General features: G+C 39.7%; 1 protein-coding gene across 1 annotated transcript in view; it reads left to right on the top strand.

The window, feature by feature from the left end:
- Positions 1-7,779: 7,779 nt before the first annotated feature.
- Positions 7,780-17,086, top strand: part of LOC134968665 (mucin-5B-like) — a 171,731-nt gene continuing 162,424 nt past the window's right edge. The window contains exons 1-4 of the mRNA XM_063944187.1: positions 7,780-7,852; positions 9,513-9,557; positions 11,916-12,177; positions 12,285-12,402. Coding sequence (XP_063800257.1) covers positions 7,780-7,852; positions 9,513-9,557; positions 11,916-12,177; positions 12,285-12,402 — 498 coding nt within the window. The remainder of the gene's footprint in view (positions 7,853-9,512; positions 9,558-11,915; positions 12,178-12,284; positions 12,403-17,086) is intronic.

Below are 17,086 nucleotides of genomic sequence, written 5' to 3'. Positions count from 1 at the left end.
AGGCCAAATGTTCATTAACCGTTTAGTATTTTCTCTTTGACTAATTTCCAAGTGCAAATATTTGTATACTTTCTAGAATGAATATGCTGTATAGAGTTGGATTAATTTATAAAGTGAAACATTGACACTGATTATGATGTAGCATGCAGGGAACAATACCTGTTATTCCTGGCATTCTGCACAGAACCACAAAAAGGTGGGGGAGGTGCAAACGCTGGTATTTCACTTTCCTGTACTGTACGTGTATTATTCACATAAACTTAACCAAATGATGTATAACTTCCTTCTCTGATTTCCTTCTTTCCAAATAACTGTTGTCCTTAATAGTTCATTGTTGTATGGCACATGGTTTATTATACATACGCAATGACACTGTATGAGATCTGTCATAGTTCTGCCATAAAATGCTATTGTGATAGTGCTTTATATCAGGGGCGTAACTACAACTTTGGGTGGCCCATAGGAAAATCTTGAAAGCACCCCCCCAAATCGCCATTGTCACTACAATGCCCTTTATGGGACCAGGAGATAGAGTGAGGGGAGTGAGTGAGAGAGATACACATGGGGTGTCGGGGGAGAGAAAAAGAAAGAGAGGAGCAAGAAAGAGGGGGTCAGGGAGAGAGAGAGTTTTATGAAAAGAGAGGAAATGAGAAAAAGAGAGACAGAAGTGAGGGTATCAGGTAGAAAGAGAGAGAAAGGGATGGGGAAGAGGGAATCAGGGAGAGAGGATGTCAGAGAGAGAGAGAACAGGGAGGAGGAATAGAGAGAGGGAGGGGAGCAAGTGTCAGGGATAGAGGGAGGGAGAGAGAAAGAGAGGGGAGCAAAAGAGTGTGAGTGTGTCAGGGAGATAAAGTATGGTAAAGAGAGAACGAGATAGAGAGAGGGAGTCAGGGATGGAGAGAGAGAGAGAGTGTCAGGGAGAGAGAGACAGTGTCAGAGAGAGAGGGAGAGAGAGTGATAGTGTCAGGGAGAGAGGAGGAGAGAGATAGTGTCAGAAAGAGAGATAGAGAAAGTGTCAGGGAGAAAGAGAGAGTCAGTATCAGGGAGAGAGAGAGAGGGAGGGATAGTGGCAGAAAGAGTGAGAGAGAGACTGTCCGGGAGAGAGAGAGGGAGAAAGCAACAGTGTCAGGGAGAGAGATAGGGATAGTATCAGGGAGAGAGAGAAAATCTCAGAGGGAGAGAGTGAGAATGTGTCAGGGAGAGAAAGAGAAAGAAAGGAGCAAGGGAGAGAGTATAAGTGAGAGAGAGAGAGAGAGAGAGAGAGAGAGAGAGAGGAGGGAGAGAGAAGGTGGAGACAAGCAGGTGATACATTACCTGTCCATCCTGAAAACAGCAGAGGTCTCTGATGGGGGCAGGCACTTCATGGAATTAGGACCTGCCCCCTAAATACCTGCATATCGTGGCGTCGGCAGCCGGGACTTGGTGCTTGCCAGGAAGGGCCCCTACACGGCTACTGCGGCTGTTATCACTGTGGGCAGGGGGAGCAGCGGGCCTTGGAGGCAGCCCATGTCCAGGTGCAGGGGGAGCAGCAGGCACTGGAAGCAGATTGGGTCCCATAGATATTATTAGGCACATATTGAAGTAGAATAAAGATTATGGAATAGGACTGACATAGGTTGTTCTAACTCTGCCCACTGGGGATACAATAAGACATAATCAAATGAACATTTAAAAAATGTATATATAAAAAGGATATATAACGCAAAATGATATAAAAACAAATTCAAAAAAGTAACATCTATTCTTAGGTCTACTTGTTTCAAATTCCAAATTTCAAATACAAAGAAAAAATTATCTAAAATTAATTAATATAATAGTATTTCACTTTATTATTGTACATCTGGTGAGTATTGATTAGTATGTTCTATTCTGTGACATACAGTATCTAGTGGCCACAGCTAGCCTGCATCTAATAGCGTTAATTTTCATTGCATTATAGATAGTTTGTTAGAACCGCCAGGCAATTGCAATTTTTATAAAGACTGGTCAAAGATCTCCCTCAGCTACATAGAAACATACCATTTGAGGTAAGAAAAGAAATACAGGACTTACGTTTGCCTTGGCGGTGTTGGTGACGGGGTGGTGGTGTTATTATTTTATATATATATATATATATATATATATGTATTTCTTTTTTTTCTGAGTCTTAAGAAAATGGATCTGTGTGTCTCATGCATTCTTTCATTTTATTGTATACAGTTGGTGTAGGGATGGACATTGGTTTCCGATGGCTTGAAGCCATCAATGTTTTTATTTTGATGTTAGTGTTTTCACCATTGGATGGTGGCTGTCTGCTGGTAGCTGCCATCAAATGGTGTGGATGCGATGGCCATCTGATGTTAAAATACTGCTGAATTCAGCTGTTTAACTTTAGGAACGGCCATGGGTTGCTTTTGTACATTCGCAAACAGGATTTTTTGCACATGTGCAAGTCTTATGAATACTTTTTCCATCAAATTCTTTTGATGCAATATTTAGTTATCATTGCTTCGAAAGTATTGATGGTGGAAGCCCAGCCATCATTTGAGTATGTCTCAGTCTGCTGTGAGACTTAATCCAGAAAACTTATTTTATTAAACCTTTTTTTGTATTTGAATGTTTCTATCATATCACCTCAGGAAGTACTGTGCATGCCATCATCTGTGCTGAAGGGATGTGGCATATTGCTATGGGTGTAATGCCAGCAGGGGCACCATCAGGGGGGTACTGGAGGCACAGCTGTCCTGGGCCCAGCCTCTCCGACAGATAAGGAAGGGCCCTGGCTGATCATGCCGCTGTCTGACTAGTATCTTTAATAACTGTTTCCTCGGAGGTGGCGGCTATTTTGGGAGGGACGTTTTCAAAAGAAGCATGCAGGCGCAAACAGAGGCAGGACCCGCAGCAGCGGCTGAATGGAGAAATTCCTTGACAATGAGCAGAACCCCTGACAATGGGGGTCATTCCGAGTTGTTCGCTCGTTATTTTTTTCTTGCAACGGAGCGATTAGTCGCTAATGCGCATGCGCAATGTCCGCAGTGCGACTGCGCCAAGTAAATTTGCTATGCAGTTAGGTATTTTACTCACGGCATTACGAGGGTTTTTCTTCGTTCTGGTGATCGTAATGTGATTGACAGGAAGTGGGTGTTTCTGGGCGGAAACAGGCCGTTTTATGGATGTGTGTGAAAAAACGCTACCGTTTCTGGGAAAAACGCGGGAGTGGCTGGAGAAACGGAGGAGTGTCTGGGCGAACGCTGGGTGTGTTTGTGACGTCAAACCAGGAACGACAAGCACTGAACTGATCGCAGATGCCGAGTAAGTGTGGAGCTACTCAGAAACTGCTAAGAAGTGTCTATTCGCAATTTTGCTAATCTTTCGTTCGCAATTTTGATAAGCTAAGATTCACTCCCAGTAGGCGGCGGCTTAGCGTGTGCAAAGCTGCTAAAAGCAGCTTGCGAGCGAACAACTCGGAATGACCCCCAATGAGCAGGTATGGCAGCATTAAAGTGGGGGCATAGTATGGTTTGAGGGGCATTACTGTGTGGGGCATAATACAGTGACAGGGGCATAAATCTGGGGGGATAATATAGTGTAAAGGGCATTACTGCAAGGACTTAATATGGTGCAAGGGACATAATATGGTGTTACTCCATATGTGCATAGTCTTTATATATATATATATATATATATATATATTTTTTTTTTTACTTTTTTTTGGGAAGGGGGGCTGCCTATTTTGACAGTCACAGGCCCTACAATCTCTGATGGCAGCCCTGAAGGTGTATAAATTGCACCACTGTTTGATGTACCAATCGCACCACTCACCACAAATGATGTAACATGGAGAAGGTGCCTAAAAGGTTAATTCCCTACCTCTACTAATTTTGGCCTCACAAATAGAGCAGATGCCTTCACAAACATTGTCAGGATTTGGTAAAAATAATGCCACAACCAGGAGGTGGCTATTTTGGTCTTATGCCCAGTCATCACAATGGCTTTCTTTTTATCATGGGCAAGAACTGCTGCAACTGGTGGATGACTTACATAAACAACATCATACTACATTCTCATCCTCATCATCCTCATTAGCGTCCGATAGTACACAAATACTCCCCTCATTCTGTTCCACTTCCACACTACAGCAGCATGCTCAATTTTCATTATGTCATTATCACCAACTGTACTTGTACTGCTCAACCCCACATTTGCAGATGGTGCAGAAATGGTGGAAGGAGGTTTCTCTACAAATACAGTATCAGCAATGTCAGACTGACACACAGCTAACGTGGACACCCCTAGACTCTTCTCAGGGATTTGTGAACACAAAGTTTGTTCTTCAGCCTTAGTGTTCTTTTTTTTTTGGACACTGATTTGTTTGCTTTTAATGTGACACATCTACCCCTTTATTAAATAAGTGTGAATGATTTTAATTTACGGTGCCCTTTCCCAAACTTTCTGCCCCTGAACCATATTTACTAGATATTGTAGTATTATCATGACTGTCAGCAGCCATGACACTAGTACTTAATTGCTGTTCCTGCTCTTCTTTCCATTGATCGTGATCCATATCAATTGAGCTTAGATTTAAGTGAACACAGTGGGGTACAGCACATACATGTTGTGCCAAGAAAATAACTATAGTATTATTTGTTTACTTGGATATTTTTTTTTAAAAGGCCACTCACATTGTGCACTTACAGTGCTTATAGTTATGTGATATGAACACAGTGGGGTACAGCACACACACATTGTAAAAAAAAAAAAAACCCAACTAGTGTATAGTATTATTCATTTACTTGGACATTTTCTAAAAAGACTACACACATTGTGGATTCACAGGGCTTATGTGGCGTGAACGCAGTGAGGTAAAGCACACACAAGTTGTACAAAAAAAGAAAAACTATGGTATTTATTTACGTGAACTTTTAAAAAAATTACCACTCACATTGCAGACTCACAGTGCTTATATTTATGTGAACACAGAGGTGTTCAGCCTGCAGAGTCACAGTGCTTATATTTAATTATGTGAATGCAGGGGAGCATTATATCTACACAATACATCAGTTGTACAAAAAATATATTAGCTCTGCTCTGAACTGCACTGCAGGTAGTGACAAAAAAAAGTTTAAAACACCAGTGTAACTGTGTACCAAGGTTTAAGGGTGCCCTATATGGAGCTCTGGCCTGCAGCTGCAGTGTGCAGTTGCACCAAGGGCTAATGCTCAGGGCCAGTGTGACACTTAGGGTTACACAGCAGCAGCAGCAGCAGCAGCAGCAGCAGTGTGACACACTTAGACAATAGATGTAACTTCTAAGTTCCTGCACTATAAAAATAGAAACAATGACTTGTTAACTGCCTGTACTGTATATCTAGCTCAGCTAATAATACACTACGGGGACTGGAGTGGACACTCAGATGGGTCAGCTCAGCAGCATTGCAGTGGAGGATAGGCAGATAGTTAAGCTCAGTAGCATTGGAGTGGATGTACAGATAGGTCAGGTCAGTCTGGAGTAGATAGATAATTTAGATCTACACTGGCGTGGAGTCAGCACAGACGTCAGAGGCACACAAATTGGCCAGTATTTCTATGCTACATGTAAGTGCAAGCAACATTTTCCTTGTTACCAAAATAAAATTACATTTGCACCCTTAGCAGTAAAAGATGTTTTGTCTGAGAGCAAATTTGCACTCTTGAGATGGAACTGCTTCTATCTCTAAATGTGTATTACGAGTTATATTTACCATAGAGACCAAAGATCTTTAGAATAACAGCTTCTAGTGGCCTTCTACACACAGCTGCTTACTGGTGCTGCAGAAACTATACTTCTTCTATGGTCACCCAGGGACAGTGAGTACTGTTTGCCAGGGATTGTTTAAGGCGCTCGGCAGGGGCCTTGGTCAGCTATGCAAGGAGAAACATGCCCTCCTCTTCTGTGTATACCATCATGTAATGTGGCCATGACCCATGATTTGGCTAAGACTTCATGCACACACCTTACATCACACTCTCATTTTCAGCAATCAAGGGGTGTGCTGGGTGTCACTTCTCACCTGCACTCTTGTCTTGTGAGTTATAGCAGTAGTACTATTAGTTCAAAAAGAGTACAGGGGGTCTGCAATATTTTTTTGCTGTTGAACGAAATCAAAATGTTTCATTAAGCTGAAGCTACAGTAAATCAGTAGACATATAAAATGCATCAAATATAAACATTAAACAAACTAAAAGGCTATTTCATTGCTTCAAAGGTGATGGTCGGAGATGGTTGCACTTCTCCCCTCATTCGCCACCATAAACATACAGTACTACACTATTAGGATTATTTTTCTTCTTCTCTGTTATGTTTGGGAGAAACGCGGGGAGAGAACATTGGCAGAAGTGGATGTGTCTAAAGCCACGTTTTCACTATAGAGGCAGTTTTTAATAAACTGATACTGTGAATAAGTATTATATTCCTTCAGTGGAACGCGTTATTTCATATTATAGCTTTAAACATTGTCATAGATCCAGTTTGATAACACTGGGGAATTTTCTTGCTGCTTCTTTCCTGAGTTACACAGATCTGTATATTTCTTGTGTTGTGTGTTTATACAATAATAGAGTGTGTCATTGACCCTCTATTTGCATAGGCGATTTATTTAACCCATGTTGCTGTACTGGAAAAGTCAGGTGTGACGCATAACTATGATCGACAGGCAGACCAAAGAAAGCTAAATGTTTCCTTTACATTCCATTAGTATATTGTTAGCAGTTATTTATATAGTGCACACACATTCCGCAGCGCTTTACAGAGAATATTTGGCCATTCACATTAGTCCCTGCCCCAGTAGAGCTTACAATCTATATTCCCTAAAACATGTACACACACTAGGGTTAATTTTGTTGGGAGCCAATTAACCTACCAGTATATTTTTGGATTGTGGGAGGAAACCGGAGTACCCGAAGGAAACCCATGCAAGCACAGGGAGAATATACAAACTCCGCACAGTTAGAGCTTTGGTGGGAATTTAACCGATGACCTTAGTGCTGTGAGGCAGTAATGCTATCCATCACACCGACCGTGCTGCCCATACAGATGTATACTCTTTGGGCATAGAAGAAGATCTGTCATTCATAGACATGAAAATCCATTAACAGACCATAAATGCAAATTATTAGTAAATGCAGCTCATTTTGCACTTAGAAAACGCACAAAGCTTTAACATAATAAAATATACAGTGTGTATGCTATTTTAAATGTATAATAAAAGCATTTTAGATGGAAAGACGGACAGAAGAGACAAGGGTACTCTCAGTGGGTGGTATTCAAATGATATATCACGCCCAATCTCCTTCCTAAAGTGATCCCCGTTATCGCGCATATAGTGCCCATAATAATCAGCATTAGCTGCATAAAGTGTTGGGTGCCTCACTATACCAGGGGTAGCAAGCTGAAATGAAGATACCATGCCCGTCAGCAGAAACAGAATGGGTGTGAAAGGGGGTGAAAAGAATTGAATACCACCCTATGGCTTCTATTGTATGTCTATTAGACACATTAGCACACAAGAAAGAAAAACTAAATTGTAATGAATGCATAAATAAATTCCACTTATTACATATTAGTTTATAGTCTTAAATATAAGGAGTAACTCTTTGGATGTTATATCATCGTTAAAAGCTTAAGGGTTAAAAAAAATTGCAACATGCTAAGAAACCTTTGGATAAATGGGATGTACGATTAGTGTAATCTGGGATGCAGCCAAGTTCTAGGCAATATAAGTTGGGCTAGCTAACCAGACAGGTGAGCTTAGCATTTGCAGATATGATTCTCTCTGCTAAAGGTTCCACAAAGCTATGGTTTCTGATATGGGTTCTATGCTCTTGGAATCAAATTGGTAAGTACAAATAATTATTTTAAAGGATGATTTAATGTCAAATAATATCAATAATATAAAGATACTGTAGAAGATTACCAATATTGTATCTCAATAGATATTAATAAAAAATACATGTTATTCTAAAAAAAAAATGAATAAATATTTTATGAAATTGTAACAATACAAGCAGCACGTATGTACTGTACAGTAGCTATTATTATCAATAGCTGTTGTGATATCCTTATATATTGAACATTCATACACTGTTCCACAGTCACTGAGAAGGTGACAGACAACACTGTCACCATATGATTCTATTTATGAATAGTGATACAGGGGGAGATTTAATCAAAGGTGAACAGAGATAAAGTAAAGAGAGATAAAGTACCAATCAGCTTCTACAGTAACTGTCATTTTAAAGGCTGAGTTTGAAAAATGTCAGGGGCTAATTGGTTGGTATCTCTCTCCACTTTCTCTCTCTCTCTCTCTAAGCTTGGATAAATATCACCCACAATTTCTCGGAAGTAGACAACATCTGTCTTAAGAGTCGGTAGCACAAAATAGCGAAACTGCCATGTTACTGTAGATATGGCAACATTTATACAGTATGATAATGTTCTGCTTGTATTTGACCACTTTTTTCTGTAATTGCAAAAACACCAATTCATTCATGAAGCCAATGTTACTGAGTAACAGACTATCTTTATCATAAAGTATACTTGGAATGTATTGGCCGATTTTCCTTAGCCCTACCAATGGAAAGCCAATGATATTACATGTCCAACCAGGTGCTCCAGGCATCTGAAATAGGATATTCTCTACTTTGAACTCTCTGGGTAGATAATTTCACATTTTAGAAATGTTCATCTGGGCTAAGTAATTTTAACTGAGATTTATTGTACAGTGAAATAATGTGTAATAAATGCATGCCTATCTGTAAGGAATACATACGTAATACCGACGGCCGGGATCCTGGCTGTCATGATTCTGACAGCGGGATCCCGGCCACCAGTACGCCGGCAGCAGGGTGAGCGTTAGAAAGCCCCTTGCAGGCTCGCTGCGGGTACGGTGGCTAGCTGCACTCGCCTCTGGTTATATTCTCCCTCTATGAAGGTCGTGGACACCCATAAAGGGAGAAAAGCCTGCGGTGTGGGGATTCCGTCTGGGATTCTGGCATCAGCATTGTGACCGCCGGGATCCCGACAGGTGGTCTCATGATCGCCTCCCATCTGTACAATGCAGAATTCAGCAGGAATAAAGTAACTGAAAAATCCCTTAAGTGTTTGAACAAATAAAAGAGTTAGAACTGGAAGCAATTTAATAGAATTGCACCTAACACACAATTCAATAAAGCCCCTTTAACTAAAGTTTTAATTTGTTAAGGCAACTCATTTCCAGGTCTGGGGGCAGATGTACTAAGCTTTGGAGAGTGATAAAGTGGAAAAAGATAAACTACCAACCAATCAGATCCTGTGATTTTTCAAATACAGCCTGTAACATGGCAGTTAGGAGCTGATTGGCTGGTACTTTATCTCTCTCCACTTGATCATTCTCCAAGGCTTAGTACATCTCCTCTTTAGTGAGAAGACTTCGTGCACACACCAAAAGCACTGTTAAGATGACTGAACATGATTTATGGAAATACAAGTTACTATTATTTGCAATTTATGCATTTTAGGTCTTGCTATGCTCCAGTCAATGATGCCAACACCGGCTTCTATACGTAAGTAATATAAAACATCAGAAAAGACATTTAAGATTCAGTCTTGTGTATGGTAAAAAAGCTACTTTTGGTAGGGTTCCCAACAACATTGGCTCAGTGACTCATCTCAATGTTACAGCAGTTTTAGCTTGCTATGGTATGCTTCGTAGTAGTTGTGTGGTAAAGAGCAGAGATAAGAATTCCCTACCTGGTACAGGTTATCTATGCATGGCACCTGCAGAAGAGTGCACAGAGATTTACCTACGTTAGTCTCGTGAAGTCAGAGGGCATGGTTCTCTGAATACTTCCAAGAAACCCAAAATACAGTACTCCAAGTGCATATTAAGAAAGAGGGGGTCTGTGTGCAGCCTCCATCAGGGCCCCCTCCTCCCTAGCTGGCAGTGCAACAGTCTCTGAGCACTAGGGTAATTAGGAGACTCTAGCCCTGTGCCAGAGTTTAGCACACTGTGGCCATTTTCCCAGTGATATTCCTACTGCGCATACTCAAAATGCCAGGAAAATGGCCACCATGCCATTTTCCCGATGACTTGTGCAGCACTGCTGCCACTGACGTGGGACTTTGGGGGGTGGGGAGAGGGGTAATTATTAAAAAAATGGGTGGACCCGGGGACCCATGTGCACCGCACACCTTGCACCCATTGTAGATATGCCACTCATAATCTCTCTCTCAATGTGGGTCTAGTTTACAATTATATCTGTCTATTTCACTATCTACAGTATATACTTGACAATCATTTATGCTGTAGAGCAGTGGAGAGTACATGCTCCAAGGTAAATATAAAAAAATGTAGCCCTGGCCCTATGCATGAAAACAAACTAAAGGGATCATATAACATGTTCACTAAGGACCTTGGGGCAGATGTATTAACCTGGAGAAGGTATAAGGAAGTGATAAACCAATGATAAGTGCAAGGTGATAAACGCACCAGCCAATCAGCTCCAACATGTAAATTAACAGTTCGGAGCTGATTGGCTGGTGCGCTTATTACCTTGCACTTATCACTGGTTTATCACTTCCTTATGCTGTCTCCAGGCTTAATAAGGGCATCAGAGAACTTCAGATTGACTTTCCCATTGTGTCCTGGGCCAGAATACAACAACCTGCACCCATTGAATACACTTGTGTTATGTGACTGCTTCTGAACAAATCTCTGGGAAAATGGCAATGGCACTAAGGTCTACACTGCACATGTGCCAGCACAAAGGGAATGGGGTGGGGCTTGAAGACTGCACAAACTGTAGATCCCCTTCTCCTTTAAATACCCCTAGTTGTCCCTCAAATAACTATGGCCCTCATTCCGAGTTGTTCGCTCGCAAGGCGATTTTAGCAGTATTGCACACGCTAAGCCGCTGCCTACTGGGAGTGAATCTTAGCTTCTTAAAATTGCGAATGAAAGATTCGCAATATTGCGATTACACATCTCGTAGCAGTTTCAGAGTTGCTTCAGACTTACTCGGCATCTGCGATCAGTTCAGTGCTTATCGTTCCTGGTTTGACGTCACAAACACACCCAGCGTTCGCCCAGACACTCCTCCATTTCTCCAGCCACTCCCGCGTTTTTTTCCGGAAACGGTAGCGTTTTTTCCCACACGCCCATTAAACGGCCTGTTTCCGCCCAGTAACACCCATTTCCTGTCAATCACACTACGATCGCCTGAGCGAAGAAAAGGCCGTGAGTAAAAATCCAAACTTCATAGCAAATTTACTTGGCGCAGTCGCAGTGCGGACATTGCGCATGCGCACTAAGCGGAAAAACGCTGCGATGCGAAGAAATTTTCAGAGCGAACGACTCGGAATGACCTCCCATGTTATTATTACCCTTCATTATGTCCCTGTGTTGCTTCATAGTGTAAAAGCTAACTCTGTAATCATGTTGTCTACTATATGAATTCATGTAATTATCTGCCAATGGAAAACCTGTAAAGAGTGGAACTGTCCATATGTAAGTTAAAAAGAGAAAGGCCTTGTCTGGATGTCAGCTAGATCACTCAGAGACATTTATAGAGCGCTCTGTGATACAAGCGCTATGCTCACATCAAAGCAAACTCTTATCCCCACAAATTGCTTATTTTACAAAGAACTAGATGCATCATTGCTTGGAGAGTGATAAAATAGAGAGAGAGAAAAAGTACCAGCCAATCAGCTCCTAACTGTCATTTTTTTCAAACACTGTCTGCAAGATGACAGTTAAAAACTGATTGGCTGGCACTTTTTCTCTCTCCAACCAATGAAGCATCTAGCCCAATGTCCTGATCACTTGGTATACTATTTCCTGGACTGCAGAGGTCAGCTAACTTGTCATGAACCTTTTTTATGATGTGACTTTCATTGATTTTAATTTTTGTTCTGATTTGCAGCTCAATTCGTAAGTCATAGTGGTCAAGTTTGCAGTACATGGGGAAATTACCACTTCAAGACCTTTGCTGGAGATATATACCAGTTCCCTGGGACTTGCAACTATGTATTTGCTTCTCATTGCAAGAGCAGTCATGAAGACTTCAACATTCAGATGCGACGCAGTGATAACAACAGTGTCCCTGTTATAACCCATATCACAGCGAAGATCGATGGAGTGGTGGTGGAGATAATAAATAAATCCATTACAATGGATGGAGTCTTGTAAGTTCTTTCTAAGTCTTACTGATTGGTACAGTGTAGGTGTTAATATGCCTTTCAGAGCACAATAGCCACTTATGAAATTATCTCTGGTTTATATGTTCTTGTAGGATTACAGAGATTCCAGTTGAGAAGTCCAGGGTTCACATTGACAAAATTGGCAATTATCTAAAGATTTCAGTCTCCAGTGATATTGTCCTTATATGGAATGGAGAAGACAGTCTGCTGGTATTTTCTAGTTTATCATAAGTCTTCATTACCTCACCATAGAAAGGGAAAATATTACTACAGTACATAATTTTCTGCATTCATTTTTTTAAATATAATAATAACATGAATTCTCCTAGAATAGAACTGTGGGCCTAATTCAGCATGGATCGCTATTCAGAGAAATGTAGTTGACTGTGAGTAGAAAGGCATTGCCCCGACAGGAAGAAAAAATGCCCCCTGCAAGTCTGCGAAAGCATTGCAGATCGCTATCCACTCGCAGATGCATACGCAATTTCCGGAACATAGAAGATTTTTTGCCGTCTGAGCAAATGTAAGTAGGTCAGAGGCTGCCACTAATCTGTGATTGAGAAGACCTGGAAGTGGTCTGCGCTGATGTCAGAGACCCTCCCCAAAAACTCCTGGGCACATCTGCGTTATTTCTAACACAAAGTGGGATTGTATCTGCACACACACAATTGTATTATATCAGATTTGGAACTATATACAGCTCCAAAATAACCCCTATTGCATTCAAGTATTCCCAATTATTTGTGGGGGTGCTATCGACTACAGCTAAGGTTAGTCAGCAAAAAGAAAAAGAGAAAAGGACTGTATTTGTCGATGCACAGGAAGAAGGGTGACCTGATTATCACAATCTTCTGGAGAATTATTAAAATTTAACTTTTATTAGTGTCAAATTAAAATAGTGTGATGATAACTGACACACAAACTACGAGTATAGACGAAACATAAAGGTTAAAATCAAGACGTATACAACATATACCACAAGTGCAATGAAATAATAAGTGTGATTAAAGATTAAAATATGTGTCCGCGTGTCTGTTCTTATATCCAATTATATAATATTGCTCACAATATTTACTCAGTCTGATAATAGTTGTCAGCAATTGGTCTTCATATGTTCACATGACCATTTGTCAGTATTTATAATATCTGGAGTATCCCACTCCTATGTGTATAATTGTAGCTGACAATATGATTCCAATGGTGTCTATAATATTCACACTGTGTATATCTTATATTCTAGGCTTGGTGGTCTGTCTTATTCCCCACTTCAATATAGTGTTTTAATCACACTTAAATGGATCACACTCAGTCTGTACACTTATATATACTAATATGCAACTTTGTCAAGATGGAGTATCATTCATTACATATATATAGTTTGTTCAGTAGTGGATGCATCTTTCCTGAGCCTTCTAAAGAGCATTCATTGGGAATACAGATTGGGTTTTTCTGCCTAAAAATTAACACATTCAATATCCTGGTTGGTACTTATGTGTAGATTATTGTTGTAAACAGTATAAATAGGTTACAGTGTACCAATATCTCTATGTGGTTGTATTACGTGCGCTCTTGATTTCAATGAGACTCTCTGTAGTCATGTAAGATAATTAGATCAGGAGACATGCCATTCCTATAGTGAGAGTGAGTACTTTCCTCACACTTCAATATAGGTATTATAAATGTGCAGCAGTATACTGTGTTGCAGTACCCCTCTTAAAGGTGACACCTCCTATATTGACAGACTAAATGTATCTGAATTAGATAGGGATAGTTATGTCCCCCGTCAATTATAGAGGGCCAGCTGGTTATAATAATAAATTAGGTAATGGTGGTTTATATTCCTACCACTCAAGGTGTATATATGTTGAATTAGCTAAGCTAATTGGTAATCAAAAAGTACGGGTTCTGAGATGTTTATTATAGTATCAATATACCTGCTGCATAAGTTAATACTGCAGCACTTTATCCATTGGCATTCATTGAGTTGTATCATAAGTGTTTCCACATGCCTATTGAATTATAAATGACCACACACTTATAATTAGAACCTTGCTAGCTTAATTGCTACCTCTGGAGACAAAGATATACTTTATTATCTGTGCTGATAATTCTCAAACAGCATAGATTATAGGGTATGTTTCTTATAGTATTTATGTATCTGCCGGGTTCTGAGGTGTTTATTATAGTATCAATATACCTGCTGCATAAGTTAATACTGCAGCACTTTATCCATTGGCATTTATTGAGTTGTATCATAAGTGTTTCCACATGCCTTTTAAATTATAAATGACCACACACTTATAATTAGAACCTTGCTAGCTTAATTGCTACCTCTGGAGACAAAGATGTACTTTATTATCTGTGCTGATAATTCTCAAACAGCATAGATTATAGGGTATGTTTCTTATAGTATTTCTGTATCTGCTGCACAGATTGAAACTGTAACGTTTATTCTATTGGCATTAGTTAAATTGTATCATGCATATCTCCTCCTGACTAACAGGTGGCTTGGAGAATCAACTGTGAAACATTGTTGCGTTTCTATCTGTATAAGCCACAACACTGTCAATTACTGCTTTCTCACTGACATAGTTAGACTGACTGTGTCTGCTAGCCTAACACAATTTATCCGTCTACCTGCTATTTAGTGCTGTGGATACCATCGGAATCTAACTAATCACATAATCAGAACTAGTTATTCATTAAATTGGTTTATGAGCAAGGACATAGACTGACACGCGGACACACGCTGCCCACACGCGTGTTCAGCCGTTACTCTGACAGCTTCGTCATAAACCAATTTAATGTATAACTAGTTCTGATTATGTGATTAGTTAGATTCCGATGGTATCCACAGCACTAAATAGCAGGTAGACGGATAAATTGTGTTAGGCTAGCAGACACAGTCAGTCTAACTATGTCAGTGAGAAAGCAGTAATTGACAGTGTTGTGGCTTATACAGATAGAAACGCAACAATGTTTCACAGTTGATTCTCCAAGCCACCTGTTAGTCAGGAGGAGATATGCATGATACAATTTAACTAATGCCAATAGAATAAACGTTACAGTTTCAATCTGTGCAGCAGATACAGAAATACTATAAGAAACATACCCTATAATCTATGCTGTTTGAGAATTATCAGCACAGATAATAAAGTACATCTTTGTCTCCAGAGGTAGCAATTAAGCTAGCAAGGTTCTAATTATAAGTGTGTGGTCATTTATAATTTAAAAGGCATGTGGAAACACTTATGATACAACTCAATGAATGCCAATGGATAAAGTGCTGCAGTATTAACTTATGCAGCAGGTATATTGATACTATAATAAACACCTCAGAACCCGGCAGATACATAAATACTATAAGAAACATACCCTATAATCTATGCTGTTTGAGAATTATCAGCACAGATAATAAAGTATATCTTTGTCTCCAGAGGTAGCAATTAAGCTAGCAAGGTTCTAATTATAAGTGTGTGGTCATTTATAATTCAATAGGCATGTGGAAACACTTATGATACAACTCAATGAATGCCAATGGATAAAGTGCTGCAGTATTAACTTATGCAGCAGGTATATTGATACTATAATAAACATCTCAGAACCCGTACTTTTTGATTACCAATTAGCTTAGCTAATTCAACATATATACACCTTGAGTGGTAGGAATATAAACCACCATTACCTAATTTATTATTAATAACCAGCTGGCCCTCTATAATTGACGGGGGACATAACTATCCCTATCTAATTCAGATACATTTAGTCTGTCAATATAGGAGGTGTCACCTTTAAGAGGGGTACTGCAACACAGTATACTGCTGCACATTTATAATACCTATATTGAAGTGTGAGGAAAGTACTCACTCTCACTATAGGAATGGCATGTCTCCTGATCTAATTATCTTACATGACTACAGAGAGTCTCATTGAAATCAAGAGCGCACGTAATACAACCATATAGAGATATTGGTACACTGTAACCTATTTATACTGTTTACAACAATAATCTACACATAAGTACCAACCAGGATATTGAATGTGTTAATTTTTAGGCAGAAAAACCCAATCTGTATTCCCAATGAATGCTCTTTAGAAGGCTCAGGAAAGATGCATCCACTACTGAACAAACTATATATATGTAATGAATGATACTCCATCTTGACAAAGTTGCATATTAGTATATATAAGTGTACAGACTGAGTGTGATCCATTTAAGTGTGATTAAAACACTATATTGAAGTGGGGAATAAGACAGACCACCAAGCCTAGAATATAAGATATACACAGTGTGAATATTATAGACACCATTGGAATCATATTGTCAGCTACAATTATACACATAGGAGTGGGATACTCCAGATATTATAAATACTGACAAATGGTCATGTGAACATATGAAGACCAATTGCTGACAACTATTATCAGACTGAGTAAATATTGTGAGCAATATTATATAATTGGATATAAGAACAGACACGCGGACACATATTTTAATCTTTAATCACACTTATTATTTCATTGCACTTGTGGTATATGTTGTATACGTCTTGATTTTAACCTTTATGTTTCGTCTATACTCGTAGTTTGTGTGTCAGTTATCATCACACTATTTTAATTTGACACTAATAAAAGTTAAATTTTAATAATTCTCCAGAAGATTGTGATAATCAGGTCACCCTTCTTCCTGTGCATCGACAAATACAGTCCTTTTCTCTTTTTCTTTTTGCTTATTTCTAACACACCCAGAAAACGGCAGGTTTCCGCCCAGAAATGCCGGCTTCCTGTCAGTCAAGCAGTGGCTACATTTCATTTATGATCTGTATGCAATTTCTGTCACTATTGCCCCTCATGCATGCGCAATGCGAATGCTACACGTGCGCAGTCAGTTGAT

This window comes from Pseudophryne corroboree, chromosome 11 (assembly GCF_028390025.1).
Source record: "Pseudophryne corroboree isolate aPseCor3 chromosome 11, aPseCor3.hap2, whole genome shotgun sequence".
Taxonomy (NCBI): Eukaryota; Metazoa; Chordata; class Amphibia; order Anura; family Myobatrachidae; genus Pseudophryne; species Pseudophryne corroboree.
This window is presented reverse-complemented; position numbering and strand designations above follow the sequence as displayed.